The 27,697-nt window shown below is 43.4% G+C and overlaps 1 protein-coding gene across 3 annotated transcripts in view; it reads left to right on the forward strand.

The window, feature by feature from the left end:
- Window positions 1–2,199: 2,199 nt before the first annotated feature.
- The window catches only part of TOP2B (DNA topoisomerase II beta), a 127,432-nt gene continuing 101,934 nt past the window's right edge, over window positions 2,200–27,697 (forward strand). Inside the window, exon 1 of one of the 3 annotated variants that reach the window (XM_077811258.1) lies at window positions 2,200–2,852. In XM_077811258.1, the coding sequence (XP_077667384.1) occupies window positions 2,802–2,852 (51 nt within the window). In that variant the 5' untranslated portion in view covers window positions 2,200–2,801. The remainder of the gene's footprint in view (window positions 2,853–27,697) is intronic. The other 2 variants (XM_077811257.1, XM_077811259.1) reach the window with 2 other exon arrangements.

The raw sequence follows: 27,697 nt of genomic DNA on the forward strand, positions 1-27,697 counted from the left end.
TTAAAGTACTTATTCTCTTTACATACTAATTTGTCTACTAACTCTGATGCCATTGTACTATCAATCCCACCTTTTGTGTTAATAACTCAAGGGGAAAGGGCTGGATACGGTTGTAGTCAGGTCTCTGCTTCTCTTATAAAAAGCTAAAAGTAATTGTTACTAATTTAGAAGTTATATGCTATGCAAACAATTAGGGCAGATCTTCACTTTAAAAGCTGCAGCTGTGCCACTGTAGCATTTCAGTGAAGATGCTACAAGGCTGACAGGAGAGCTTCTCCCATTAGCGTAGTTAATCTACTTCTGCAGGAGGTGGTAGCTATGTCAACAGGAGAAGCCCTCTTGTTGCCATAGTGCTGTCTAGAGTGGGGGTGAGGTTGGTATAATTGCGGTTCTCAGGGGTGTGGATTTTTCACACCCCTCGGTGACATAGTTATACTGATGTAGTTTGTTGTGTAGAGCTGGCCTTATTTCTTCAAGTTTGTCTAAGGCCTGTGACCATAATATTTTTTAAGTTTAAACCTCCGAATTTGCTTGGCAGAATAAGACAATATCTTATTGTACATTTTTCATACTCATATCTAAAATAACTGAGTTTTAAACATTATACACCGGCTAGCTGGGCTTAGAAAAAGGTTGGTCTGTTACATCATAAATCAAAATTTTTCAAATGTGACAAATACCTGAAATTAAGACACTATAAAAAGGTGTCTTATTATGTCATCCTTTAACATAGCAACAAATCTCTGGCTAAAAATATTTACCAAGTATACCACATGTTTTAAGAGGCACGTGTAGGATCCCTGGATCGTGAATGGTGTGTTGTGAGGGTGCTGATCATTGTAGCAGTGGAGAAATGTCTGCAGCTTTTGCATCTGTTGTTCTGGCATGGTATACTTCACCTAGTATACTTAATGCCCCAATAATTACAATGTGGGTGAATCCAGACAATCACGACGCTTTTGAATAAGCCCACACAGAAAAATGATAAAAGATAAAAACAATGAGAGTGATTGCTTTGTGAAAAGCGTTCACCCAGTCTGACCTATCAGTCCTCATCCTCAAAGGAAACCTGCACAACACTTTCAAAAGACAAGCCTGGGAGCTTAAATTCATAACTCTGCTAAACACTAAAAATCATGGACTGAATATAGTCACTGGATTTATGACAGGTTTCAGAGTAGCAGCCATGTTAGTCTGTATCCGCAAAAACAAAAGGAGGACTTCTGCCACCTTAGAGATAAATTCACTGGATTTATGGTTTATTATAGCAATTTGTAACCCATTAACCCGCTCTTATTGTCCTGTGACTGCAGGGGTGTTTACAGGCCTCTCTACCTTGAATGGTCCCTTTAGAATATGTGCTAACAACTTATACTAAACAATCTGTTCCATTTTGCATTTAACTGTGATGCTCAGTACCTTTCCCAGACCTGAAGAAGAGCTCTGTGTGGCTCAAAAGCTTGTCTCTCTCATCAACAGAAGTTAATCCAATAAAAGATATTACCTCACCAACTTGTTTCTCTAACCTGGGGTGGCCAAACTGTGGCTCGCATGCCTGCTGGGTTTCGGGGCTCACGCCCTGAGCCCTGGCAGGTGCCTCCTGTGGGGCAGAAGCCCTGAGCCCGGGCAGGTGCGCCTCAGCTCTCAAACTTCTGAAGATTATCATATGCAGCTCAGAGGGTGAGTAAGTTTGGCCACTCCTGCTCTATCCTCCTATCAACACACATGAGACTGCCAGTAGAAGGCAGTGGCGTACATACACGTTAACTGCCATTTTTGCTCTGACTTAAGACACACTAAGTAAGGCCTTAATTACTTCATGAAATGCAGCAATATTGTTAGTTTCTCATTGGCTCCCCATCCCCCGCTCCGCATCATCCTTGCATCAGCACCACGGACCGTCCCCACGACGGCGGCTTCCGCGCCCCGTTGGAGCGCCCCCGTTCGGCGGGATTCTTCTTCCTTGTTGCCACCCGCAGTGACGTACACTAGGCCTACCTTGGCGCTTTGTTCTTTTTTCTGATTGGCTGGCTGTGGGCGCGGTGTGCCTGCCCCTGGCCTGTGATTGGCGGGCTGGCTGGGGGCCGGGCCGGCGGTGTTCGGCGGCGGCCGTAGCGGTTATGCCGGACGGGGGCAGCGCAGTTATTGTCTGAGAGCTGGGCCTCGGCGCGGCGGTGGCGGCGCTGGGGGCGGGGAAGCGACGGCTCGGCGTGGGGGTTGGGCTGGAGACGGACCTTTAATCCCGTTTTTACCGTGTTCCTCGGGGCCGCTGCGGGCGCGGGAGCTGCCGCGCCACCGCCAAGGGACCAACCGCCTCCGCCCGCCGCCTCGGTGTGAGCGAGACCCGCAGGCCGGGCCTGCCTGAGCCGCCGCCGCCCAGCCTCGAGTTTGAGAGCGGCCGGCGGACGAGCGCCTTGTGCGGGCTCGGCGCGCCGGGGCGGCCTGGCCTCGCGCACGCTGAGCGGGGGGTGATTCGCGACTTTGTAATACTCGGCTGCGCTCCTCAGCATGACATAGACGCCGGGCCGGGACCGAGGGGAGTGGGAGCCTGGTGCCAAGGCGGTGGGTGTGCGTGCAAGGGGGATCTTGAGCCAGCTGTGTGTGTGTGTGCGTGCGCGCGCGCGCAAGGGAGGGAAGAGCCCGAGCCAGCTGTGTGTGTGTGTGTGTGTGTGTGTGTGTGTAGGGGCTGGAAGAGCCTGAGCCAGCTGTGTGTGTGTATTGTTTGAGGTCAGGGGTGAAGCCCAGTCTCGGCCCCGGTCTTTTTAGCTCTTCCTTATTTATATTGAGGCAACGGGGAGAAAATGGCTAAATCCGGAGGCGGTGGCGGTGGCAGCGGGGGACTAACCTGGGTGGTAAGTTATTTTCCCCACTGTTCCCTTATGAGGCTTGGCCCAGAGGGGAGATTGCGAATTTAGGGATGAAGGTCTTGTCAGCACATTGAATTATGTATGTGGCGGTTGCTTAATATCTCCCATGTGTGGACAAGTTCCAGCAGGGCAGATAGTGCTCCGATGGAAGCTGAGAATGTAGGGGAAAGGTTACAACGATAGAGGGATTGGTACCAAGTTTGTCACTGTAGGTAGATGGTGGCATTGGGTGGGGTTGGGGTATTTATGGGGGGAGTTTGTGGGAGGTAAGCTGCTGTGTTTCATCCAGAATTGAGGGCAGGTTGTTTGATTAGTAAATTGGTGCTCTGGAGGGTGTTGGAATGCCAGGGATAGAGTATGTCTACAGATACCTTTCTCCAGAGTGAGGGGGCATCCATCACCCTCTTTATGGTCTTTAGATTTTGTGCTGCTAGATTTCAGTTAGAATGAAATGTTTTCAGGGCTACAAAAGTGTTATGCAGGTGAACGTCAGTCCCAAACTGACATCCTCCATTCTCAGCTGTCTAAAATGTTTCAAGTTAAGCTTTATGACAGATTCATTTTAATCAGTTTAGCTATAGTCTTTGGCGTATTCATATCTCATAACCTAGGAGTAAGGGGAGAGGAGACTGTTCAGCTGGGATGTTACATGCTTCACAATGTAACCCAGGAATTAAACTTTACAACCTTCTGAAAGTTTTCCTTCCTGTTCTTGGCTTCTCTTTTTAAGATGAGCAAACAGAACTAAATTTGGCATTGTGGTGATATTAAGTGACTCTGGAACTGGTGAATGCTTTTGAGAAGTTTAAAAGCTTTTGGCAGTGTGAGGAATAGAATTGTAGACTATCAGGGTTGGAAGGGATCTCAGGAGGTCATCTAGTCCAACCACCTGCTCAAAGCAGGACCAATCCCTAACTAAATCATCTCAGCCAGGGCTTTGTCAAACCTGATCTTAAAAACTTCGAAGGAAGGAGATTCCACCACCTCCCTAGGTAATGCATTCCAGTGTTCACCACCCTCCTAGTGAAAAAGTTTTTCCTAATATCCAACATAAACCTCCCCCACTGCAACTTGAGACCATTACTCCTTGTTCTGTCATCTGCTACCACTGAGAACAGTCTAGATCCATCCTCTTTGGAACCCCCTTTCAGGTAGTTGAATGAGGGGGGGATTCATAGCTGCTCTCTTCTCTTCTGCAGAATAAACAATCTCAGTTCCCTCAGGCTCTCCTCATAAGTCACATGTTCCAGTCCCCTAATAATTTTTGTTGCCCTCTGCTGAACGCTTTCCTATTTTTCCACATCCTTCTTGTAGTGTGGGGCCCAAAACTGGACACAGTAGTCCAGATAACACCTCACCAATGTCTAGTAGAGGGGAACGATCACGTCCCTCGATCTCCTGGCAGTGCCCCTACTTGTACGTCCCAAAATGCCATTGGCCTTCTTGGCAACAAGAGCACACTGTTGACTCATATCCAGGGAGGGTGGAGAGAAATGCCTTCCTGGCCTGTTAACAGTATGTCTCTCTGGTTCTGGAAAGGCCCCAGGACAGAGGAGAGAAGACCTGAAGGGGCGCAGTTCCCACAGACTATCAGTAATTCACTTGCATTTGTCTTTCTAAGCATAGAGTTCACAGTAGGGTAATTTCCTTAATATAGCTAACAAAAAAAGGCAGCATAGTTGAATGAGTAGTAAAGTAGCAGCATCTTCATCGAACAGGCACACTCTGTTTTACTAGGGATTGTCAGTGTAATAATATTCCCCTTCAATAGGGAGTTTGGATAACCTCCATCCAAGAATATTAAAGGAACTGGCATATGAAATTGGAAGCCTAATAAGGATTTTTAATGAGTTCATAAACTTGGAGGTCATATCCTATGACTAGACAGTTGTAAATATAGTGCCTATATTTAAGAAAGGAGGGGGGAAAAAGTGATCTGGGAAGCTACAGACCTGTTAGTTTGTCCTCGGTTGTTTTGCAAGACCTTAGAACAAATCTTGAAAGAGAGTAATCAAAAACAGAAAGGTAAATGGTAATTCAGATAAAATACAACATGGTTTTACAAAAGATAAATTGTGCCATACCAACCTAATCTCTTTCTATGAGAGAATAACCAATTTTTGAGACAAAGGAAATGTAGTAGATGTAGCCTACCTGGATTTCAGTAAAGCATTTGATACAGTTATTAGTTAAATTGGAGAAGATGGGGATTAATACAAAAATTGAAAGGTGGGTAAGGAACTGGTTAAAGGAGAGTCTACAGTGGGTCATACTGAAAGGTGAACTGTCAGCTGGAGGTAGGTTACTAGTGGAGTTTCTCAAGGATCCGTCAATACGGAGGAGGATTGGAATATCGTACATGAAGATTTGGATGTCCATGAAGACTGGAGTAATGGAAATGGGATGAAATTTAATATTGCAAAGTGCGAGTTCATGCTGTTAAGGACTAACAAGAAGAGTTTTAGCTATAAACTGGGGATTTACCAGTTGGAAATGACGGAGGAGGACCTGGGTGTATTGGTCAATCACAAGATGACTATGAGCTGCCAGAATAATGTGGCAATGAAAAAAGCTAATTCAATCTTAAAATATGTTAGTTGAGAGAGGGAAGTGTTACTACCGTGGTACAAGGCACTGATGAGACCTCATCTGGAATACTGTGTGCAGTTCTGATTTCTTATGTTTAAGAAATTTTAAATGAATTCAAACTGGAAAAAGTGCAGAGAAGGGCTACTAGGATGATCCGAGGACTGAAGAACCTTCCTTATGAGAGAAGACTTAAGTAGCTTGGGTGAACTTGACAATTCATTTTGCAACAGAACAATTTCTTTTTTCAATTTTTACTTTAAAAAAAATCTTCTTTTTAAATCTAAAGAGGGGAAGGCACTACCGCCTGCGGGACCCTTTGTTTTTTCTCCTGTTTTAAATCCTACATTTAAAAATGTATGAATCTTTGTTCCTCTTATGTCAGGATAAGGATATAACAGTTATGAAGTTTTAACTGAGTTCAGTGAACAATTTAAGGCTGTGGTCCTCCCTGTTTTGTGCTTCAAATCATTGAAAATAGACAGCTCATCTCTGAAAACCACACCTTTCTAGTGGCAACTGTAGTGGGTAGGTACCTGAAAGGCATATAAGGAGGAAATTCTTTTTAATCAGCAGGTTAGTTATAATCTCGTCCCCATTTCCTCACGCACAGTTGATATAGTTGTCTTTCTCTGAGTAAAAGGTTTGTATTTTAGTACCTAATCTTCCCTATCTACTTGAAACTCACACTGCTTTTCCTCTTCAGATCACTGTACAGCTTACAGTTTTGTTTGCCCTTCCAACTGGGGTTAGTCGACCTAAATTACACTAGTTTAGCTACGTGAATTATGTAGCTGGAGTCGACGTACCCCAGTGTCTTCATTGCGCTGAGTTGACTGGAGACGCTCTCCGGTAGACTTCCCTTACTCTTCTTGGAGAGCTGGAGTGCCAGGGTCGACCAGCGAGCGTTCTGCCATCGATGTAGCAGGTCTTCACTAGATCCTCTAAATCGATCTCCCCACAATGGAGACCAGTCCTGAGAAGTTTATCATTTTATGGTGGTTTGAAATTAGTTTGGTCTTAGGCCTTGCATTGGACTAAATTGTTTTGGTGACACTTATTTCAGTTTGGCTTATTTCTGTTTAGTTAAATCTTGTCCTAGTTGATTTAACATAAACAGGAAAAAGCCTGGTTTAAACCAAAATGTATGACCCCAAGTTTAGCACCAGTTTAAATAAATCTGTTTAAATTTACACTTTAAATTACATTTGCACGTAGACAGGTCCTCACTATAAGTTTATAGTGGAGAGCTGCGTACATCAAGCCACCACCAGAGTTGGTATTCATTCCACTCCTATTGGTAATCTCCAGCCAAAAACCCAGTGATTGAAAAAAAAATGAATAGTGAACAACCTTCTCACTCCTAGAAATGGTCACAAATTAGAGAGGCCCATTGCATTTAATTGTGAAGGAACTGGTACTGTATCTTGTACTTGTTCTCTGCAGAAATAGGACTTGTCAATCAAATATGTTTCAGACATACTAAATCTACAAAATATTATAATACACAACAGGATTAAAAGAGAGCTTTTGATTGTTGTCTTGTTGGCAGTGGGTATTAGATACTTTACAGCTGTAGTTGCCATAGATATTTTGTGATAGTGAATGGAATTGGGGAAGGAGTTCTCCACAATTGCAAATGGAAAGGCAGGAGGTCCATGGGTCTGTGAAAGTGAGAACATCCTGTGATAAGGCATGTAGTAATGGCCACTGCCAAAAGCAGGATACCAAAGTGGACTTTTTCCCTCTGGCCATCTAAGATCCAGTAAAACAAAAGCCTAAGTTCCATGGGAGGTCATGGAGTGCCCATCGTTGGAAGCTTTTAAAAACTGGTTGGACAAACACCCATCAGGGATGATCTAGGTTTACATGGTTCTGCCACAGTGGACTTGATGACTTCTTGAGGTTCCTTCCAGCTCTGCATTTCTATGGTTCTGTGATAAGTCTCATCACTTTTGACTAGAATCTGATCATCTCATGTATTAAGCTACCTTTTTGGTGTGGTGACAATATTAACATTTTCCAAGATAATTTCTTGGCTTTACTTCGATATGTTTGAATAACCAGGATTAGTTGATAAATATACATTTTTATTAACTGGCAGGGAAACAAGCAAATATTTTTTTTTTTATTTTTTTTTGAGGTGGGGATTCATGACCTGGGATGATGATTATATTTTTACAAACTAATATTAGGAGGGTAGCAATCATGAAACTTCCCTCAAAAATCAATGTTTTTGTTCTACTTGTTGCTTGGCATTACTTCAGTTAGGAGTCCTTATGGATAAAATTAGTCTGAAGCATGTCACTTGTGTAACACTAAACTTTTTGTTATATTGTTTGACTTCTACATTCTTAAAAAATGCCAGTGATTAATTCTGTGTCTGATTTCCAAATCAAACCATTTTTCAAATGCCACTTCAGTAAGGTGGGAGGGGCGGAGGAGAGACAGACACACAAAAAGCCCTCCCCCAAAGTTGGCGTCAGATATGACTGTTAGATTTTATGTAAAGCAAACAATTAGTACATGATTTGGAACAGACTTCAAAGGATCATGTTAAAGAGTTAGCTTTTTAGGGAGGATATTAGGCATTAATCTCAAAGTATCAATTTATAACAAAACGGTCTAAAACTAAGGATGGTCACTTCTGGATTACTACAGAATTTCCCATGCTTTTGAAACCTGAAGCCCACCTTCCCGCTTCAGGAAAAAGAAACTGGTCACATTCACCTTCAGCCTTGCTTTCTGTTACCTACCCAAAATGATACGTCACTCAGATTGCGTAGCTGTTCATAATGCTACTGGTCCTATCTTACGTGCCTTGGGACAGTGAAATAGTTAAGTAACATTTGAAGTAACATAGCATGAGAGTTAGTACCTATCGAAATAAATGGTCATTTCTATTGGAGCTGTTGTTAACGGTTGTCTGCATCATTTAACCTTGAAAATATTACCTGAGTGTTTCTTCATAACCATAAAGCTTGAGACTTCTTAAAGCTGAGACTCTGGAAAATAACTCGGGTCTCTTCCTACCTCCCCTGTTCCTTCTCATCCCCCTAAAGAGGCATGCTCCACATCTTGGAAAATGCTAGTGTAAAATGAAATACTTGCCTAGTATCACTGCTGTTTCTAGTTAAGCGAATCATATTGATGAATACTAAAATGTTCTGACTCTGTATCTGAGGATTTCTTGACGTATAGACAAATGAACATGACCGATTATAGCATAGTTTGTGCCTAATCAAATGTGTGTTGCCTTAGCAGTGTTTGGCTAGGTGAAAAGATAGAAAATATTGTTTTAGTAAAACTGAATTTTAAGCCATATGTTTCTCTCAGCAGTTTTAAAGGACAGGCTTGAAGTTGATTTATTTCTTGTGTGAAAGTTGGCATGTGTATAATGAGTGGGGGATCAGTTATTTGGAATCAAACATTGGAGCATGAACTGTCTTTAGTTAGACTTTACAGTCTCCATTAGAGGGAGCTTGTCTTCCCCTCATTTAATCAGTTCATTTAAAAGTAAATGGAATAAACAGACTGAATCAGACCCTTTTTAGTTGATTACATTGAAAATGAAGGGATAGCTTTCAGTTTTGATTGTTTAAACAAGTCTGCTGTTCTGCTATAGCAGGAGAAAGACAAGTAGCTCTTTGAAACAATGTCCAGTAATCTCCATAATTCTCTGAAACTTGCTTTGAGAAATCTATATTTAACTAGTCTTTCTTGACCTTTCTGTTCCATTTTGTATATGGCTAGGGCCCTACCAAATTCATGGCCATGAAAAACGCGTCATGGATTGTGAAATCTGGTCTCTTATGTGCTTTTACACTACACTGTACAATTTTCATGGGGAGACCAGTGTTTTTCAAATTGGGGGTCCTGACCCAAAAGGGAGTTGCAATGGGGTCACAAGGTTATTTTAGGTGGCGGTCATGGTATTGCCACTCTTACTTCTGTGCTGGCTTCAGAGTTGGGAAGCTGGAGAGCGGCGGCTGTTGGCTGGGCACCCAGCTCTGAAGGGAGCATCCTGTCAGCAGCAGCGGAGAAGGGTGGCAATAGCATAACCATGCCCTCTTACTTCTGTGCTGCTGCCTTCAGAGCTGGGTGGCTGGACAGTGGCGTTGCTGACTGAGGGCCCAGGTCTGCAGGCAGCAGCACAGAAGTAAGAGTGGCAATATCATACTATCAGGTTTCAGAGTAGCAGCCGTGTTAGTCTGTATTTGCAAAAAGAAAAGGAGTACTTGTGGCACCTTAGAGACTAACCAATTTATTTGAGCATAAGCTTTCGTGAGCTACAGCATCCGAATGCATCTGATGAAGTGAGCTGTAGCTCACAAAAGCTTATGCTCAAATAAATTGGTTAGTCTCTAAAGTGCCACAAGTACTCCTTTTCTTTTTGCAACTATTGTACTATGCCATCCTTACTTTTGGGCTGCTGCTAGTGGTGGCTCTGCCTTCAGAGCTGGATTCCTGGTCCGCAGCTGCCACTCTCCAGCAGCTCAGCTCTGAAGGCAGCGCCAACACGAGCAGCAGCGCAGAAGTAAGGGTAGTAGTACCACAACACCCCCACAATTCCTTTTTGGGTCAGGACCAATACAATTACAACACTGTGAAATTTTAGATTTAAATAGCTTTGAAATCATGAAATTTATGATTTTAAAATCCTATGACTCTGAAATTGACCAAAATGGATTGTGAATTTGGTAGGGCCCTATATATGGCTAATTGTAGAAAGTACATGACACTTGCCTGCCTTTTATATCAGGGGGTAGCTGTGTTACTCTGTATCCACAAAAACAATGAGGAGTCCAGTGGCACCTTAAAGACTAACAGATTTATTTGTGCATAAGCTTTCGTGGGTAAAAAACCCATTGCCTGCCTTAATTATTCATTCTGCGTTGGCCTTGTTTATTTGCTTTGTAAACTCATTGGGCAGGGACCATCCTTCACATTTGTATAATGCCTGAAATAAGAGGGTTCTGATCTGATTGATTGGGACTTTTGGGTGCTGTTGTAATATATACAATGGATGAGAAGCCTTTAAATCAACCTTGGAAAAATTCTGATTATCAAAAGCAAGTAGGAACACTTTCTAAGTATGTATGTCCAATACCATTAACTTCTGAATAATTTAAAGTTATGCTTTTTTTTTAAAAGGCTTATCCTATATGACACCAAAAAAACCCCCTTTTAATACGTGAACCAGGCCTATGTAATGCCGTTGCTTCTTTTCTTACTATCAGGTTTGTAGGCAGACATCCACTAACACTTCTTGTGTTCAAGAGCAGAGCAAGTGGAGGAGGAGCTACGGTGACCCCTGCTGAATCCTCCAGATTCCTCCTATCCTGGGCCTGTGAGGATGGGGACTGAAGATCAGCATCTTCATGTTTCTTCCACTCCCCATCTGCATTAAGCCTGTTTTCACCTTACTTGTTGGCCAGCTGAGGCCAGGCCTAGAACAGCGGTTCTCAACCTTTCCAGACAACTGTACCCCTGTCAGGAGTCTAACTTGTCTTGCGTGCCCCAAAGTTTCACCTCGCCTAAAAACTACTTGCTTACAAAATCAGACATAAAAATACAAAAATGTCATAGCATACTATTACTGAAAAATTGCTTGCTTTCTCATTTTGTCTGTATGAAATTTTAGTTTGTGCTGACTTTGCTCGTGTTTTTTATGTAGCCTGTTGTAAAAGTAGGCAAATATCCAGATGACTTGATGTACCCCCTAAAAGATCTTGGTGAACCCCCAGAGGTACATGTACCCCTGGTTCATAACCCCTAGCCTAGAACACTCTTGTTCCAAGCCATTTTGTTCTCCTTCAAGCCCCTCCTTAAAATTCTTCTCTGCAGTGTCTACAAAAAAGACAATGGTTAAGTGGCTGTTGTGCTGTGACCACTGCTATTCTGGTGACCAGTATGATTTCATTAAAAGAAAAGGAGTACTTGTGGCACCTTAGAGACTAACCAATTTATTTGAGCATAAGCTTTTGTGAGCTACAGCTCACTTCATCGGATGCATACTGTGACCACTTCATCGGATGCCACAGTATGCATTCGATGAAGTGAGCTGTAGCTCACGAAAGCTTATGCTCAGATAAATTGGTTAGTCTCTAAGGTGCCACAAGTACTCCTTTTCTTTTTGCGAATACAGACTAACACGGCTGTTACTCTGAAACCTATGATTTCATTGTTTCCTTTTGTTCACTTTTCTGTTTGTACCATGATGGATTGATTTAAATACTTGATTCTAATCTCGTTTTGCATTTCTTTTTTAGTTATTTGCCTAGACAGAGTTTGATTCTCATTAGTTGGAAACCATTAAAACATGTTGACTGGCAACTAAATACAGCCCTTATGCTAAATTCTGTACTTTTTGCTAACTAGGGGGATACATTGTCTGTACATTTAAGCAATTATATGGTTTAACGTACACTTATTTAAATTCTTAATTTTTACATTTTCTATCATATTAGAAAATGGCAAATGATACATTTCTTATAGCTTCAATGATGTAATACTCATGATTTGTATCAAGCTGCATTTGGATGGAAATTGGAATTCAATTAAATGCACAAAAACAGCATCCTAGAATTTTTTAGTTAAAGAATACTATCTTTAATGTATGAAGTAAGAAAAAAGTATGTTTACCAAAACATGTTTTGCATTTAAAACTGATTTATTAAGCAAAAGTAGTACTTCCAGTTAGTGAACTAAACTCATTGTTTGTTTCTGTTGACCATCTTCCTCAAGATTTTAGAAGTTAATAGGTCTCATCTTCTCACCTCACTGTCCCTTATCTAATAAAATTGGGTATTCTTGGCTTTCTAGGGAGCAAGGTCTCTTTAATTTACAAAATAGTCTCTGCATACTGCAATTGAATTGTCCATCTGCTTTTGTTCATATAGGTACTAGCGGTAGTAATTGCTCAAAGCATCAGCTGATATTTTCAGTCAATAAGTAGCTATAAGAATGGACGAGCTTACACCTTGGGAGAAAGAGCTCAGCAACACCCATTCCCATTTCCAAACAAAGTTGGATGGGAGGGTGGCTGTTAGATTTCCAAATTTGTTTGAGTAGGTACGTGAAGAACAAAGAGGTAGCTGTGATGAGGGAAGAATTCTGGGCTTTGCAGAGAAGAAAAGATGACCCAATATATGTGGGAGAGGGGAACTAGGCAGAAAAGTGTAACAGTCAGCTTGTGGCTGTCCTCATCCAGAACACTGAATTATAACCTATAACATGTTGCAAAACTTTCAGTGTCAGAATAAAATGTAGGTTTCTCCTCTTGCTAGCTGAGAGGTTTCACGAATGGACAACAGAACAGGAGGTAATCAGAGCATGAAAGTATTGCACGTATTTATGCTGAACAATTTAAAAAGTAGAATTCAGAAACTTTGTTGGAAGTTAAAACAAATTGCATTGCACTCTGTTTAAATTTCTCTTGAAAAGTAGATTTTTGTCAGAGTAATCATTTATGTCATTGGGAAAACAATTCTTATACTTGCCTACTGAAACATGATGCTCCATCTTGAATCAACAGGCAGGTTTAAAGTTCTGGTGGGACTCCCTTTTTAAAGCAGCAGTACACATAATGAGCCATGTCCAGAAGACTTTCCCATTAACTTCTGTGGGAATGATGGTAGAGGAGGATGTAGAGAACAGCCATGGATTTCAAATACCCATGGTTAAGGGTTCTTCCTGATATGAAAGGCTTTGATTTTTCTCTCATCCTTCTGTTTCTCTAGGTTGCTATGAATCTATTTGAAACTCCTGTGATCCTCTTCATGGAGTTCTCTGCAGGATTGGGGTCAGAGTTTTTAATCAAATTTATTGGATTTGTGAAAAATTCATTATCTGTAAAGTGTCAACAAAATATCATTAGCTGTGCAACAAGATTCAAACTGTTAAAAATAAATTAGTGTGCTATTTTAATCTGTAACATGAAGACAAACTTTTAATAGTTCTAAAATATTTTGTTGATTAAAAAAATAGTTGTGTTAGCATAGTCAAGATGAAAGTGTTAAGGCATATAATATCCTATGGTTCTGCTCTCTCAAAGGAAGAGGTCTGAGACTATGATTGCTTTTAAATTTCTAACTGTTCCATGTGAAAAAACATGAAAATGACACTTGTCTCATTAATTTCTGGTTGTTATCTGGTCCATAGTATTAAGTGAAATATATTGCTGCTGTTTGTTTGCCACCTAGAATCTTAATCTATTGTAATGGCTGTAATTAATCATATACCGAATTCTTTTATAGGGCTATATCATACAAGCCTTACAGTGCTGTTCTGCAAAAGAACTGTTAAAATACACTATAATATAAATGTGTGTTTAGCAATTGTACTCTACTATAAAGTCACTACTCAGCAAGCATAAAACTATACCAATCCTAAAGTACCAGCAGCAATTCCATAGTTAGGATTATAAGGCTGTTCCTATTAAAAGCCTGATTTTTGTACTTTTGTAAAATTTGCAGGGGAAAAGCCAGAAATTTTGCATGGACCCTCTTTTGCCATTCTCCTCTTATTTTTTATTAGGGGAGTAAAGGATGGAATCTGTTTGGATAATCTCCTTCCCAACATGGCCCTTTGATGCTGCTGTGGCAGCATAAAGAAACCATAAGAGTCCTGATTCTAGGTGGAGGAGATCTTCCTTCTGAGGCACAGCTCAGCACAAAATATATCTTTAGGGTGTTTTTTTTTTTTAAGTGATCCAGATCCTCACCTCGTGTAAATCAGTGAATTCAGTGGAGCCATGCCACTTCACACCAGATGAGAATCTGGACCAGTGTGTTTCACTTACACTCAAACGTGCATTTTTTTTTTCTCGTAAGCCTGAAGCTTTCAACATTTTCACCTCCCTTTAAAAACTGATGCATGAGCCTAGTTTTATATTTTTAGGAGCCCGTAACTGATGTTTTTTCCGCGTAAAAGTATGGCAAACTGTACATACTCCCATGCAGAATTCATAAAACTTCTTATGGTAGCCTATGGATAAGCTAATATCCACGCCAGTGTTTAGAAAGGTGAAAATACCTGTAAACTTAGCTGTGAGAGGGAAGAGTATCTGGTTCAGGCATGGCCTTGAGTTCTGAGGTCTTAGAATTTGTTGCAGAATTCACTTTTCCTGCAGAACTGTGCTGTGGAATCTAAGCTTTAATTTTTTAAAAAAGAAGTGTAACCTCTACAGTTAGAAGAAAACTTGAAAACCTGAACTGATGCGTTGTTGTCTTCCTGAGCATGCGCATAGCCTGAAACAATAGCTCTTAGAGGTTGAACTTCCCTATTCATTTCCATGAGTTGTTGTAAATTTTGCGTTTGGATCAATTTAATTGGCAATATGAATAAACTATTTCACTGCTGATTACTTTTTGTAAAAGTCCAAATAATATACACCTCTACCCCGATATAATGTGACCCGATATAACACGAATTCGGATATAACGCGGTAAAGCAGCGCTCCGGCGGAGCGGGGCTGCGCGCTCCGGTGGATCAACGCAAGTTCGATATAACACGGTTTCACCTATAACACGGTAAGATTTTTTGGCTCCCGAGGACAGCATTATATCTGGGTGGAGGTGTACTTTTTACTACAATCCCCAACAACTTCTCACCACTCCCTGGCTGCCAAAGGCCCCAGCTGTTAGTCTCCAGCTGTGGGATATTTTTGTACTGTATTTATGAGATGCCATCATTCCTCCCAGAAAATTGTGGGAGTTTGTGCCCACACATGTTTCTCCCTGCATGTCCTGAGAAATCCAGGAGACGTGTCCATGCAGCAGGACAAGGGTGAACTGGAGCCATGCCTGTACAGGACTGCTGGTCACTGACTCCTGTGCAGCAAGTTAGAAAAACTGGACCATAGAGGTCATGGCTGTAGGAACAGCTGCATTGTGGGCTTGTTGCTGGAGGACTTCTTATATCTGTATAGGTACTTCTACATCCACACCAGCATTTTGATAGAGGGCTTAATTTGCTTGGGGGACTGGTAAAATTTTGCCACTGAAAGCTGAGGGCATTGTTGCTAGGACTCAAAATTGTGTAGATGCCTGTGCTGCCAGAAAGAGAGTTTTTTGTGACACTAAAACTCCATATAATGTAGACCAGGCCTGGATGAGGCTAAAGGTCTGGGGATTGTTCAGGGCTAAGGTCCTCCTCTGGAAGCAGACTTGGACTCTGCTGGGACCAGCGCCATCCTCTGGAACCACAGCAAAGGATCAATGATGGTAACATTGGCATGTAATGCAACAAAGGCATTGTTGGTGAATGCTACTGCTGAGTCTATGCTGTCTGCATGTCTGCTTCTGCTGTTACTGTCAGCACCTTAGTGCACGGGGTGTTCTTGGCCTTAAAGGTATCTGTTGACCCTTGCTCTGCCACTAGTGCCATGCTGGCAGTAGAGTTAAACCTGAATTTCCAGATGGCCTGAGTCCTCTGTCCCCTACCTTCAAGTATGTGGGCAAGAGGAAAAGGAGCTCTGTGATCCAGTTGGTGCCAAAGGAATCTTGATCTCCAAAGAAACATTTGTACAGACATATATCAAAGGAGCGGCTCAGAAATCATGGTTCAGTCTCCCCCAGAACAAAGGGTGTATCTAGTCCTTGCTGTGCTACCAATTTTCTGGATTTTTGTCTCTGTCTGCTAAAGAGAAGAGATTGGATCCTTTGGTACCAGGGGATACTGCATATCCATTGATTGGATCTGATCAGTCTTTCTCCTCATGTTCCCTCTGTTGATGCTGCTTTTCCAGGAGTTGTTTGAATTGACTTTGGTATCGTCTGGGATATATTTAGAGGTTCACCTGGGCACCTCCTGGAATAAACTAACCCAAGCTGTGATACGATCTGTTCCATTTCTTGCCTTGGTTAGGAGACTTTAAAATCTCATGTGGTGACTTCATCCAGCACCCTCCTTCTGGTTGCTATTAAATGAATTTGGCCTCACTGACAAGCCCTTATGTCAGGTATTATTCAGACCACAGGAGGAAGGCCAAGTCTGCAGTCCAGGCTACTCTTCCAGCCTCTTGCAGAATCATGATCCTTAGAGGTCTCTTGCCTCCTTCCTTCAGCAGCTGAAACATGTGTTCCTTCATAGGATCTGACTAAATCTGAAGGGTAACATCACAGGTAGGATATGGGAGGTGATACTATGCAGACCAAGATAGCTGATGAAATATTAAGCTAGGCTGAGAATGTGGTGGTTTCTTCTACATGTCCCTCTAATGGCAGATGCTCTGAACCAGGGGTATGCAGAGATCTTCCGGGAGGTATATCAGGTCATCTAGTTATTTGCCTAGTTTTACAACAGGCTACATAAAAAGCATAAGCAAAGTCAGTACAAACTAAAATCTCATACAGACAATGGCTTGTTTATACTGCTCTATGTACTATACACTGAAATGTAAGTACAATATTCGTTCCAGTTGATTTATTTTAAAATTGTATGGTAAAAATGAGAAAGTAAGCAATTTTTCAGTAATAGCGTGCTGTATCACTTTTGTATTTTTTGTCTGATTTTTGTAAGCAAGTAGATTTTAAGTGAGATGAAACTTGGGGGTACACAAGGTAAATCAGACTCCCGAAAGGGGTACAGTAGTCTGGAAAGGTTGAGAGTCACTGCTCTGAATTTTGGGACTGGCAGCTCAGAAGGCTCATTACTTTACATGTGAATTAATGCCTTCTTGAGGCAGTCAGGGATAACTGTATGGTACTTCTGCCTTCTGTATCAAAGTCTGATAAGCTTTACCAAGTGCCTCAACAGGTTTTGTGCATTCTTTTACGCACCTATCACCAACATCCCTTATGTTTGCATCTTCTGAGAGACAGAGAAGATAAATGGTTTGTCCAGAAACATCTCCTTTTGAGATATAAAAATTGTGTTTTAAAATTAGTAGGCAGTGTACAACCCATTGAACCAATGCTGGAGGAGCAAGGAAAAAACAGGCCAAAGATGACACGTGAACATCATTCTGTGACTACACTCTGCAAGCCTCACTTGGTATCTCAGATTTGATTGCAAGGGTTTTAGCACTTTGAATATCTCTATGGCAGTATGTGTGGCTCAAGTTTCCAGGCCTTTTATCACGTACTCAGGTCAGGGTAATACCTCAGTGGAGAGGGCCTATTCAGTGAAAAGGGAAGTTACTGCTCACTCTTTGTGTAACTGCCCTAAAAAAGACCATTCCAAATGTTGTCATACTTCAGGTGCCTGCAACAGTATGCTTCCTTGACACCTGATTTGGCCTAGTGCAGACCTCATCTTATCAGAGGAAGCTGTACAAATTCAAGTTCAGGAAACTGTGGTCTGACTCATCTCTACTCAGCAGGGCACTTTTGTCAGTGACACCACAAATTTAATGGGGCACCATCTGAGAGCTCAAAGTTATTAGCATTCCAGTTATTTCTCCTTCCTCTCATTCCTTTTTAGTGACATTTATCCCAATTCCTTGTATTACTGTATGGAATTCTCACAAATAATTCAGTTCTGGAAAATATGAAATTTATCTACCTAATCCAATTCGACTCCATGCCATTTCTCCTTCTTTCTCCGTATCAGAGATCATGGATCTGACAAAGCTACGTAGTTATGAGGTTTAAGTTTTGAATATTCATATTGGTCTTTACCCCTTCTCTTTCCTTTAAGAGTGGTTCAAAGCGCTCTAGTTAAAGAATGCTTATTATCATACTGCCATCAAACTATTCCACCAGTATGTGCAGTGATGAGACTATTAAATCTGTATTTGTTAAAACGTTTAGGTAGCAGCACAGTGTCTAATATATGCACATAAAAATTAGGATATTCCCTGTATACAGACTTTTAAATTAATAATATTGCCAAGTGTATTGTTTGTTTTGGAAATCCAATAAATCAAATACAGCATCAGTCTCACTACACTGTATTAATAACTTAACATAGAATCAGCAATCATTGGGTATAGCTTTCCTCTCATTTGAAATGTAGTTAAGTGGATTAATCCAGTATTTTCACCAAGCAAAGTCTTTATCAAGGATGCCTGGGCAGAATTTGTGATTTGCTTTCTTTGTCTTTGAACAAAATCTATTTCACTATAATGTTACAAAAATATAATGTACTCTGTATAGACTTTGGCTTCTGTATGATAAAGATCACACCTAATTATATCATTTTCCTTTTTCGTTGTGTAACTCCCCAAAACATGCTAGTCCCTATACAGCAACCATGATCCCATCCCCAAAGAGTTAATAGTCTAAGGTCCTGATCCTTTAAGGTAATCTCTGGGGGTGACAATAGGACCCTGTAATAATGGACTTCAGAGGGACTCTGCTGTGGCTAAAAGGGCACATCTATGTGGATCATTTTGCAAGATTGGACTAAATAAAGACATGACATAGGAAATCAATACAAGGAAAATATGGGGAGGCAGGTCAAAGAAGACTAAGAGTTATGTGGTTGTTTAGAATAATGTGCATAACCTATTCATTGGTTTATAAAACTGACCATTCATAGAGGCAGCTACATTTGCAACTGCTCCTCAGATATCTTGTCAGAGATGGTCCAGATAATACTTAGTCCTGCCATGAGTGCAAGAGACTGGACTAGATGACCTCTCGAGGTCCCTTCCAGTCCTATGAGTCTGTAAAATTAATACAGTTTTCACTTAAGAGCAGGAAACAGTGTGAATATTTTTTTTCAAGAAAGTTTGAGGTTAAACTTGTATATTAAAGAGGTAGGATACAGTCTCGGTAGTCCAAGGGTGGGCAAAGTTTTTGGCCTGAGGGCCACATTGGAGTTCTGAAACTGTTTGGAGGGCTGGGTAGGGAAGGCTGTGCCTCCCCAAACAGCCTGGCCCCCCGCCCCCTATTGGCCCCTTCCCCCTTCCTGCCCCTCACTGGCCCCCTCAGAACCTCTGACCCATCCAACCCCCCTGCTCCTTTTCCCCTAACTGTCCCCCCCGGAATCCCACCCCCTCTCCATCCCCCCGCTGTCCTTTGACTGCCCTGACCCCTGTCCACACCCCTGCCCCCTGACAGGCCCGCTGGAACTCCCACACCTATCCAACTGCCCCCTGCTTCCTGTCCCCTGACTGCTCCCTGGGACCCCCTGCCCTTATCCAACCCCCATGCTCCCTGCCCCCTTACCATGCCGCTCAGAGCACCAGGACCGGCAGCCGTGCCACCTGGCCGGAGCCAGCCACGCAGTCTAGAGCATTGGGGCAGGCCGGCGGCTCTCGTAGCCACGTTGCCCTGCAGGAGCTCGCAGCCCCACCGCCCAGAATGCTGGCGGCATGGCGAGCTGAGGCTGCAGGGGAGGGGGGACGGCTGGGGAGGGGTCGGGGGCTCAAGGGCCAGGCAGGACAGTCCCGTGGGCCGGATGTGGCCCACCTCTGCAGTAGTCTATATTTATAAAACTAAATGATCCTTAACAGTTTTGTCACACACGTTAGATTACCAGACAAAATAATTAATGGGCCTAGTCCAGCAAGATGCTAAGTGCCTACTGCAAAGTCATGAATGCTCTTAATTCTAAAGTTTCTTAATGCTAACACCAGTTTACATAAACCAGTGTTGGCACTCCCGAGTGCTAGTGAAGACAATCTATCATTGGTTGATGCTGTCTTCAATACTGTGATTAGTCTTGTTCAAAAGTAGGGCTAGGTGGTACACATGCAAACAGCACTCTGGTGCTGGTACCAGTTAAGGTGAATGGGTAATGTCAGCAATACAGAATTGTTCAAAAATTTCCATAGTGTGGACAAAGAATAACAATTGAAGACTGTAGATCTTAATTTCCTGCCCTGAAGATATTAGTCTAAATAACAAGAAAAAGAAAAGATTTGGGAGGGAGGGGGTGAAAGGCTGCAAGAGAGTGATATGTGACAAATACTATTTTCTGTGGGTGGTTTTGTTTGTTGATTATATAATGAGGGATTTGACAAAAGAAGAAAATGGAGATGAATTCCCAAAGCATGAGAGTAGGGGAAATAAGTGATGGGCAACAGCGAGTGAGATGGGAAGATATGAGGGTAAGGGAATTAGTCTGCTGCAGCAGACTAATCATAGAGGGGTTGGGTGGTCAACTAGTTATGTAGAAAAAATGCCCGGTTGAAACAGAAGAAAGATCCCAGTGATGTCACTGCTTCTGTGTCTGCATAACCCCACACTTTCATGCTTCAAAATCAAATGGTCGGCTTTCACTCAACAATGAATGAACAAACAGAATTATTAAATAATACGCATCAATGTGCAAAACCAGGACTGGAGTGCTGCTTTCAGTGTCAAAAAAAAGAAAAAAAAAAAGACCTTTACCACTTAAATGAAAAGTTAGCTTTTGTAAGCAGGTATGCCATTCTCCTGCATGACACACACAATATTCTTGTCCACAATTACATCCCTCCCCTGATATTTTCCTTTATTCTGTGTCTTCAGAAACATTAGTAATAAAGCCTTGAAAGCAGCACCACTCCCTTACAGTATAGACTAGCCCTCTGGAGAAGTGAAGCACATCTGGTGAAGATGTTCTCTATGCCTATGGGAGAGAGCTCTCCTGTTGGCATAATAAAACCACCTCCGTGAAAGGCGGTAGCTATGTCAGCGGCATGTCGGAAGCTCTCCCACCGACAGCAGTATCCACAATAGTGCTTAGGTCGGTGTAACTTGTGTCACTCAGCAGGGTGGCTTATTCACACCCCTGAGCAATATAAGTTATACCGACATAACTTGTAGTGTAGACAAGCCCAGACTCTCCCTTAAGCTTGCTCTCTGGCTGGCTTATTGCTAAGGTGTATCACTGCAGAACTTTTGTGTCTCACTCTACCTTCCAGGGTTAGTCTTTGAACTAGTGCACATTCACGCAGGGTTCTAAAACCTGACATATATATTGCACATACGTTCTTGCAATTACTTTTAGAATTAGATACAACTGTGGGTATGACTACACTACAGAATTAGGTTGAATTTATAGAAGTTGATTTTTAGAAAGTGATTTTATACAATCGATTGTGTGTGTCCCCACTAAGCGCATTAAGTCGGCAGAGTGCGTCTACAGTACCAAGGCTAGTGTCAATTTTCGGAGTATTGCACTGTGGGTAGCTATCCCACAGTTCCCGCAGTCTCCGCCGCCCATTGGAATTCTGGGTTAAGCTCCCAATGCCTGATGGGGCAAAAACATTGTCGCGGGTGGTTTTGGGTACATGTCATCAGTCACCCCTCCGTCCATGAAAGCAACGGCAGACAATCGTTTTGCGCCTTTTTTCCCTGTGGGCGCCATATTGCTTTCAACAGACGGTGCAGTAGGACTGCTAACTGTCATCATTGAACCACCGCTTCTGCTGCCACTCTGCTCTCCTGCTCTTGTCTCCATAGCGAATTTCTCCATGTTGTCTCTCAAGGGCTCCCGCTTCCGCTGCAACTCTGCTCTCCTGCTTTCATAAATCCACCTCACAGGTCATCAGCTACCGCTTCCGCTGCCACTCTGTTCTCCTGGTGGTCTCACAGAGTCGCTTCCGCTGCAACTCTGCTTGGCTGCTCTTGTCTCGCAATAACACAGCAAGCATGCAGCCAGCTCAGCTGTTGTGTCCTGGCAGCATATGGTGCAGTAGGTCTGCAAACCATTGTCATTGAACGACCGCTTCTGCTGTCACTCTGCTCTCCTGCAGACAACATACCACGGCAAGCATGGAGCCCGCTCAGATCACCGCGGCAGTTATGAGCATTGTAAACACCTTGCGCATTATCGTGCAGTATATGCAGAACCAGAACCTGCAAAAGCAGGTGAGGAGGCGATGGCAGTGTGGTGACGAGAGTGATGAGGACATGGACACAGAATTCTCTCAAAGCACGGGCCCCGGCAATTTGGACATCCTGGTGGCAGTGGGGCAGGCTCATGCCGTGGAACGCCGATTCTGGGCCCAGGAAACAAGCACAGACTGGTGGGACCACATAGTGTTGCAGGTCTGGGACGATTCCCAGTGGCTGTGAAACTTTCGCATGCGTAAGGGCACTTTCATGGAACTCTTTGACTTGCTTTCCCCTGCCCTGAAGTGCAAGAATACCAAGATGAGAGCAGCCCTCGTAGTTCACAAGCGAGTGGTGATAGCCCTGTGGAAGCTTGCAACGTCAGACACCTACCGGTCAGTCGGTAATCAATTTGGAGTGGGAAAATTTACTGTAGGGGCTGCTGTGATCCAAGTAACCAACGCAATCACTGAGTTGCTGCTATCAAGGGTAGTGACTCTGGGAAATGTACAGGTCATAGTGGATGGCTTTGCTGCAATGGGATTCCCTAACTGTGGTGGGGCCGTAGACGAAACGCGTATCCCTATCTTGGGACCGGACCACCAAGGCAGCCAGTACGTAAACTGAGAGAGGTACTTTTCTATGGTGCTGCAAGCACTGGTGGATCACAAGGGACGTTTCACCAACATCAACGTGGGATGGCCGGGAAACGTATATTACGCTCACATCTTCAGGAACTCTGGTCTGTATGAACAGCTGCAGCAAGGGACTTACTTTCCAGACCAGAAAATAACCGTTGGGGATGTTGAAAAGCATATAGTTATCCTTGGGAACCCAGCCTGCCCCTTAATGCCATGGCTCATGAAGCCGTACACAGGCAGCCTGGACAGCAGTCAGGAGCTGTTCAACTATAGGCTGAGCAAGTGCAGAATGGTGGTAGAACGTGCATTTGGATGTTTTAAAAGCACACTGGTGCAGTTTACTGACTCGGTTAGACCTCAGCGAAACCAATATTCCCATTGCGGAGCACACAGCAAGCAGTAATAATATCTGTGAGAGTAAGGGGGAGACATTTATGGCGGGGTGGGAAGTTGAGGCAAATCGCCTCGCTGCTGATTATGCGCAGCCAGATACCAGGGCGGTTAGAAGAGCACAGCAGGGCGTGCTGCACATCAGAGAAGCTTTGAAAACCAGGCTACGGTGTGACAGTTCTGTTTGTTTCTCCTTGATGAAAACCCACCCCCGTGGTTCACTCTACTTCCCTGTAAGCCAACCGCTCTCCCCTCCCCCCTTCGATCACCGCTTGCAGAGGCAATAAAGTCATTGTTTCAAATTCATGCATTCTTTATTAATTTTTCACACAAATAGGGGGATAACTGGCAAGGTAGCCCGGGAGGAGTGGGGGAGGAGGGAAGGACAAAGCCACACTGCACTTCAAAACTTATTGAATGCCAGCTTTCTGTTGCTTGGGCAGTCCTCTGGGGTAGAGTAGTTGGGTGCCCGGGGGGGGTGGGGTGGGCTCGTTTTTGGGTGTCTGGGTGTGGAGGCTATTGAACTGGGGGAGGAGGGCCGTTGATTACACAGGGGCTGCAGTGGCGGTCTGTGCCTTTCCTGCCCCTCAACCATACGCCGGAGCATATCAGTTTGATCCTGCAGTAGCTTCAGCATTGCATCCTGCCTCCTTTCATCATGCTGCCGCCACCTCTCCAGTTGCTCCAGCCATCTGTCCTCACGTTCATTTTGTGCTTTCTTGGACTCTGCCATTGTCTACCTCCATGCATTCTGCTGGGCTCTTTCAGTGCGGGTGGACTGCATGAGCTCATAGAACATTTCAGTGCGAGTGCGTTTTTTTCGCTTTCTTATCTGCGCTAGCCTCTGGGACGGAGATGCTAGTTGCAGCGTTGAAACGTGCAGCTGTGGGAGGAAAAAAAGGGACATTAAAATTGAAAAAGGGACATTGGCTATTTAAAAGGAGGGGCTGATTTTTTGGATTAATATGCAGCACAAACCCAACTAACCACCCCTCCCCCCCATTTTCTGGGATGATTGCTTTACCCCTCACCCCACCGCGTGGCTAACAGTAGGGATGATTTCTTTTCTGCCACAGGCAAACAGCCCAGCAGGAATGGCCATCTCTGAATGTCCCCTTAATAAAATTCCCCTATTTCAACCAGGTGACCATGAATGATATCACTCTCCTGAGGATAACAGAGAGAGATAAAAAACAGTTGTTGCTTGAATGCCAGCAAACACCGGGACCATACGCTGCCATGCTTTCTTATGCAATGATTCCAGACTACGTGCTACTGGCCTGGCGTGGTAAAGTGTCCTACCATGGAGGACGCAATAAGGCTGCCCTCCCCAGAAACCTTTTGCAAAGGCTTTGGGAGTACCTCCAGGACAGCTTCATTGAGATGTCCCTGGAGGATTTCCGCACCATTACGAGACATGTTAATAGACTTTTCCAGTAGCTGTACTGGCCGCGAATGCATCCCAAGTCTTTAGGGCAAATTAATCATTAAACACGCTTGCTTTTAAACCGTGTATTATATTTACAAAGGTACACTCACCAGAGGTGCCTTCTCCGCCTTCAAGGTCCGGAAGCCTGGGTTGGGAGGATATTGGATCCAGGGTGATCAACAGTTCCTGGCTGTCAGGGAGAACGGTTTCTCCGCTTGCCTGGTGTGCGCTATCTTCAACCACCTCCTCATCTTCCTGTCGCCAAAATCCTCATCCCTGTTGCGTGAGACTCCCCCCTTCACCCCCCCACCGCCCCTTGCAGGAGTCCACGTACAGGGGTGGGGCACCCCCTAGAATTGTATGCAGCTTATCATAGAATGTCTGGGGCTCTGCATGTCTGGGGCTCTGACCCTGAGGGGGCATTTGCCTCTTGGGTTTTTTGGTAGGCTTGCCTAAGCTCCTTAAGTTTCACACGGCACTGCTGCAGGTCCCTATGATAGCCTCTGTCCTTCATGCCCTTGGAGATTTTTTTCAAATATTTTGGCATTTCGTCTTTTGGAACGGAGTTCTCATAGCACGGATTCGTCTCCCCATACAGTGATCAGATCCAGTACTTCCCGTTCGGTCATGCTGGAGCTCTTTTGTGATTCTGAGACTCCATGGTCACCTCTGCTGATGAGATCTGCACAGTCACCTGTGCTGATCAGTTTGCCACACTGGCCAAACAGGAAATGAAATTCAGAAGTTCGCGGGGTTTTTCCTGTTTACCTGGCCAGTGCATCTGAGTTGAGAGTGCTGTCCAGAGCGGTCACAGTGGAGCACTGTGGGATAGCTCCTGGAGACCAGTACCGTTGAATTGCATCCACAGTACCCCAAATTTGACCCGGCGATGTTGATTTAAGTGCTAATCCCCTCATCAGGGAGGAGTACAGAAATCGATTTTAAGAGCCCATTAAGTCGACAAAAATGGTTTCGTTGTATGGACAGGTGCAGGGTTAAATCGATCTAATGCTGCTAAATTCGACCTAAACTCATAGTGTAGACCAGGGCTGTTAATAACTTTGCTTGAGTACAGCTTAAGTCCTTCAAATTAACATGAGTGCTAGTATCCAAAGAGATTTAATTATATGGGAGGAAAAAATAAATTCTAATGGAATCCTCATTAAATTGTTACCTAATGATCCGTGACCTGAATGGCACCTTAATATTGAGTGACCTGTGTTTCTAGTGGTCACAATAAACTTTCTTTTTTGGATACAGTTTAGCTACTGATTGTTTTAAATCTACCATTTGTGAATTATCAACGTAATTTCATACGTGCCCACAACAGACCTTAAAATATGTCTTGTGATGATCCTGTCTAGAAGAGACATTAGCCACGTGCTTCACATTATTTTACTCAAAGGAGTGGAACCTGAAAAGTGTTATGATTGTCTGTTGAAACGTGTGCCAAATCGTAGTGGAGCTGTTGCTTCAATAACTTCTTTATAAAGTACCTTTGGCATGTAATTGCTCGTAATATACATGACACTCTTCAGTTTGAAAACAGTTCTAGTAGAACCATGCTAGTTTGCACAAAAGGGTGGCCTCTTTTCACTTCTCAAAGATGATGTGATGCCTTATTCTTGTCATGTTTGTTTTACTTGCTACTTCATAAAATTCAGTAATTTACAGTGGGTCTCCCAGGGAAGGGGAGGCTAGGCTAGTATTTTAAGTCTGACTTTAATGCCTAGCCCCCTTTACTAAACTTTGCTAACTCTAAACCAGTATCATAGAAATTTTATGGGAATAAAATAGAGTTTTCCCCCTCTGAATATGAGGCAAATACTACACAACAGTAGGGAGAAATGGGTCTTAAAAAAAAAAAAAGAGTTGCTCAGTGCTTGATCTGTTTTTCCCCCTAACTTCCCTAGCTCCAGAATAGTTTGGGCTGGAAACTCCAAACTAATTCTGATTGGTTCTGATGAGAACTGGTGCCTTTGATTCGTTTGGGGGAACAGATGGCAAAGATATTCTTCATTGTATTAAGGTCTGCAGCTGTGTTACAATGAGTGCTTTAGCTGGCTTGCAACTTGGAGAAGAACCAGACCTGTCAGTCACTGACAGAAGTGAAATGGACAATTTCCTGAAATTATCTGCAGCTTTATCTGTCTGCACAGTGGCAAGTGTGCCCAATCAGACTTCTATGCAGAGGTTTTTTGAGGAAAATTCCAACCTTTTTATTTCAAATTTCTGGTGAACAATTTGGCTCAGTAATGTGACTGATTCTCCCTGGGGCTTCCTAGGGCTACGTTTGCCTTTTGGGGAGACTTTCCTGGTTCTCTGCTTTTCTTCTGATGTGTTCGCAGCAGCTTAGGGAGAGAGCTAGGCCAAGAAAGCCTTAGCCCAATCAACACAAGGTTGCTCCTTCTGTCCCCACACACCACTCAAAGAGGCAGGCAGTTTGGAATAGCTGACTTCAGGGGCAAGCAGTTCCCCTTCTCCCATGTATGTGAACAGAATAACATCAGAGGGGCAGCTAGCCAGATGGAAAATCACATCTAAGTGTCCAGACTGTACCTCAGCAGCCACTGACAGTGGAGGTCTACTGCGTCTTCCCCTCAGGATGTGATGGAAGGCACTGGACACAACAAAGAAGCTAAAATCAGCACAGCTCATCTTTATGGAGTGCATCATGGTGGATTAATGCAGAAAAGACTAAGCCAAAGATCTGTGCTGATTTGTCTCGGTGCATGCACTTGCTAAAAAAAAGGAAATTCTTCCTCTGCAGGCAAGCAAGTCCAGCTGTCTGAATTACAGTTAGGGGATCAAGTAATATATAATTAAGGTCCTACTTGAATTGCGGGATGATTGTCAAAAAATTGTGTCTGAGTTGCAGGCAAGCCAGGAAAATAGCAGAAAAGTAATAATGGACTTTATTATTTGCGGTAATAAAGTCCATTATTACTTTTCTGTGATTTTCTGCTCTCGGCCGCCTAGGGCTGAGAGGGGTGCCTGGCGTTGGGGGGGCTCCTGCTGTCAGCTGCCCGGAGCTTAGAGTGGGGTCGTGGGGGTTCTTGTTCTCAGCCCTGG

This window comes from Eretmochelys imbricata, chromosome 2 (genome assembly GCF_965152235.1).
Source record: "Eretmochelys imbricata isolate rEreImb1 chromosome 2, rEreImb1.hap1, whole genome shotgun sequence".
NCBI classification, from domain to species: domain Eukaryota; kingdom Metazoa; phylum Chordata; order Testudines; family Cheloniidae; genus Eretmochelys; species Eretmochelys imbricata.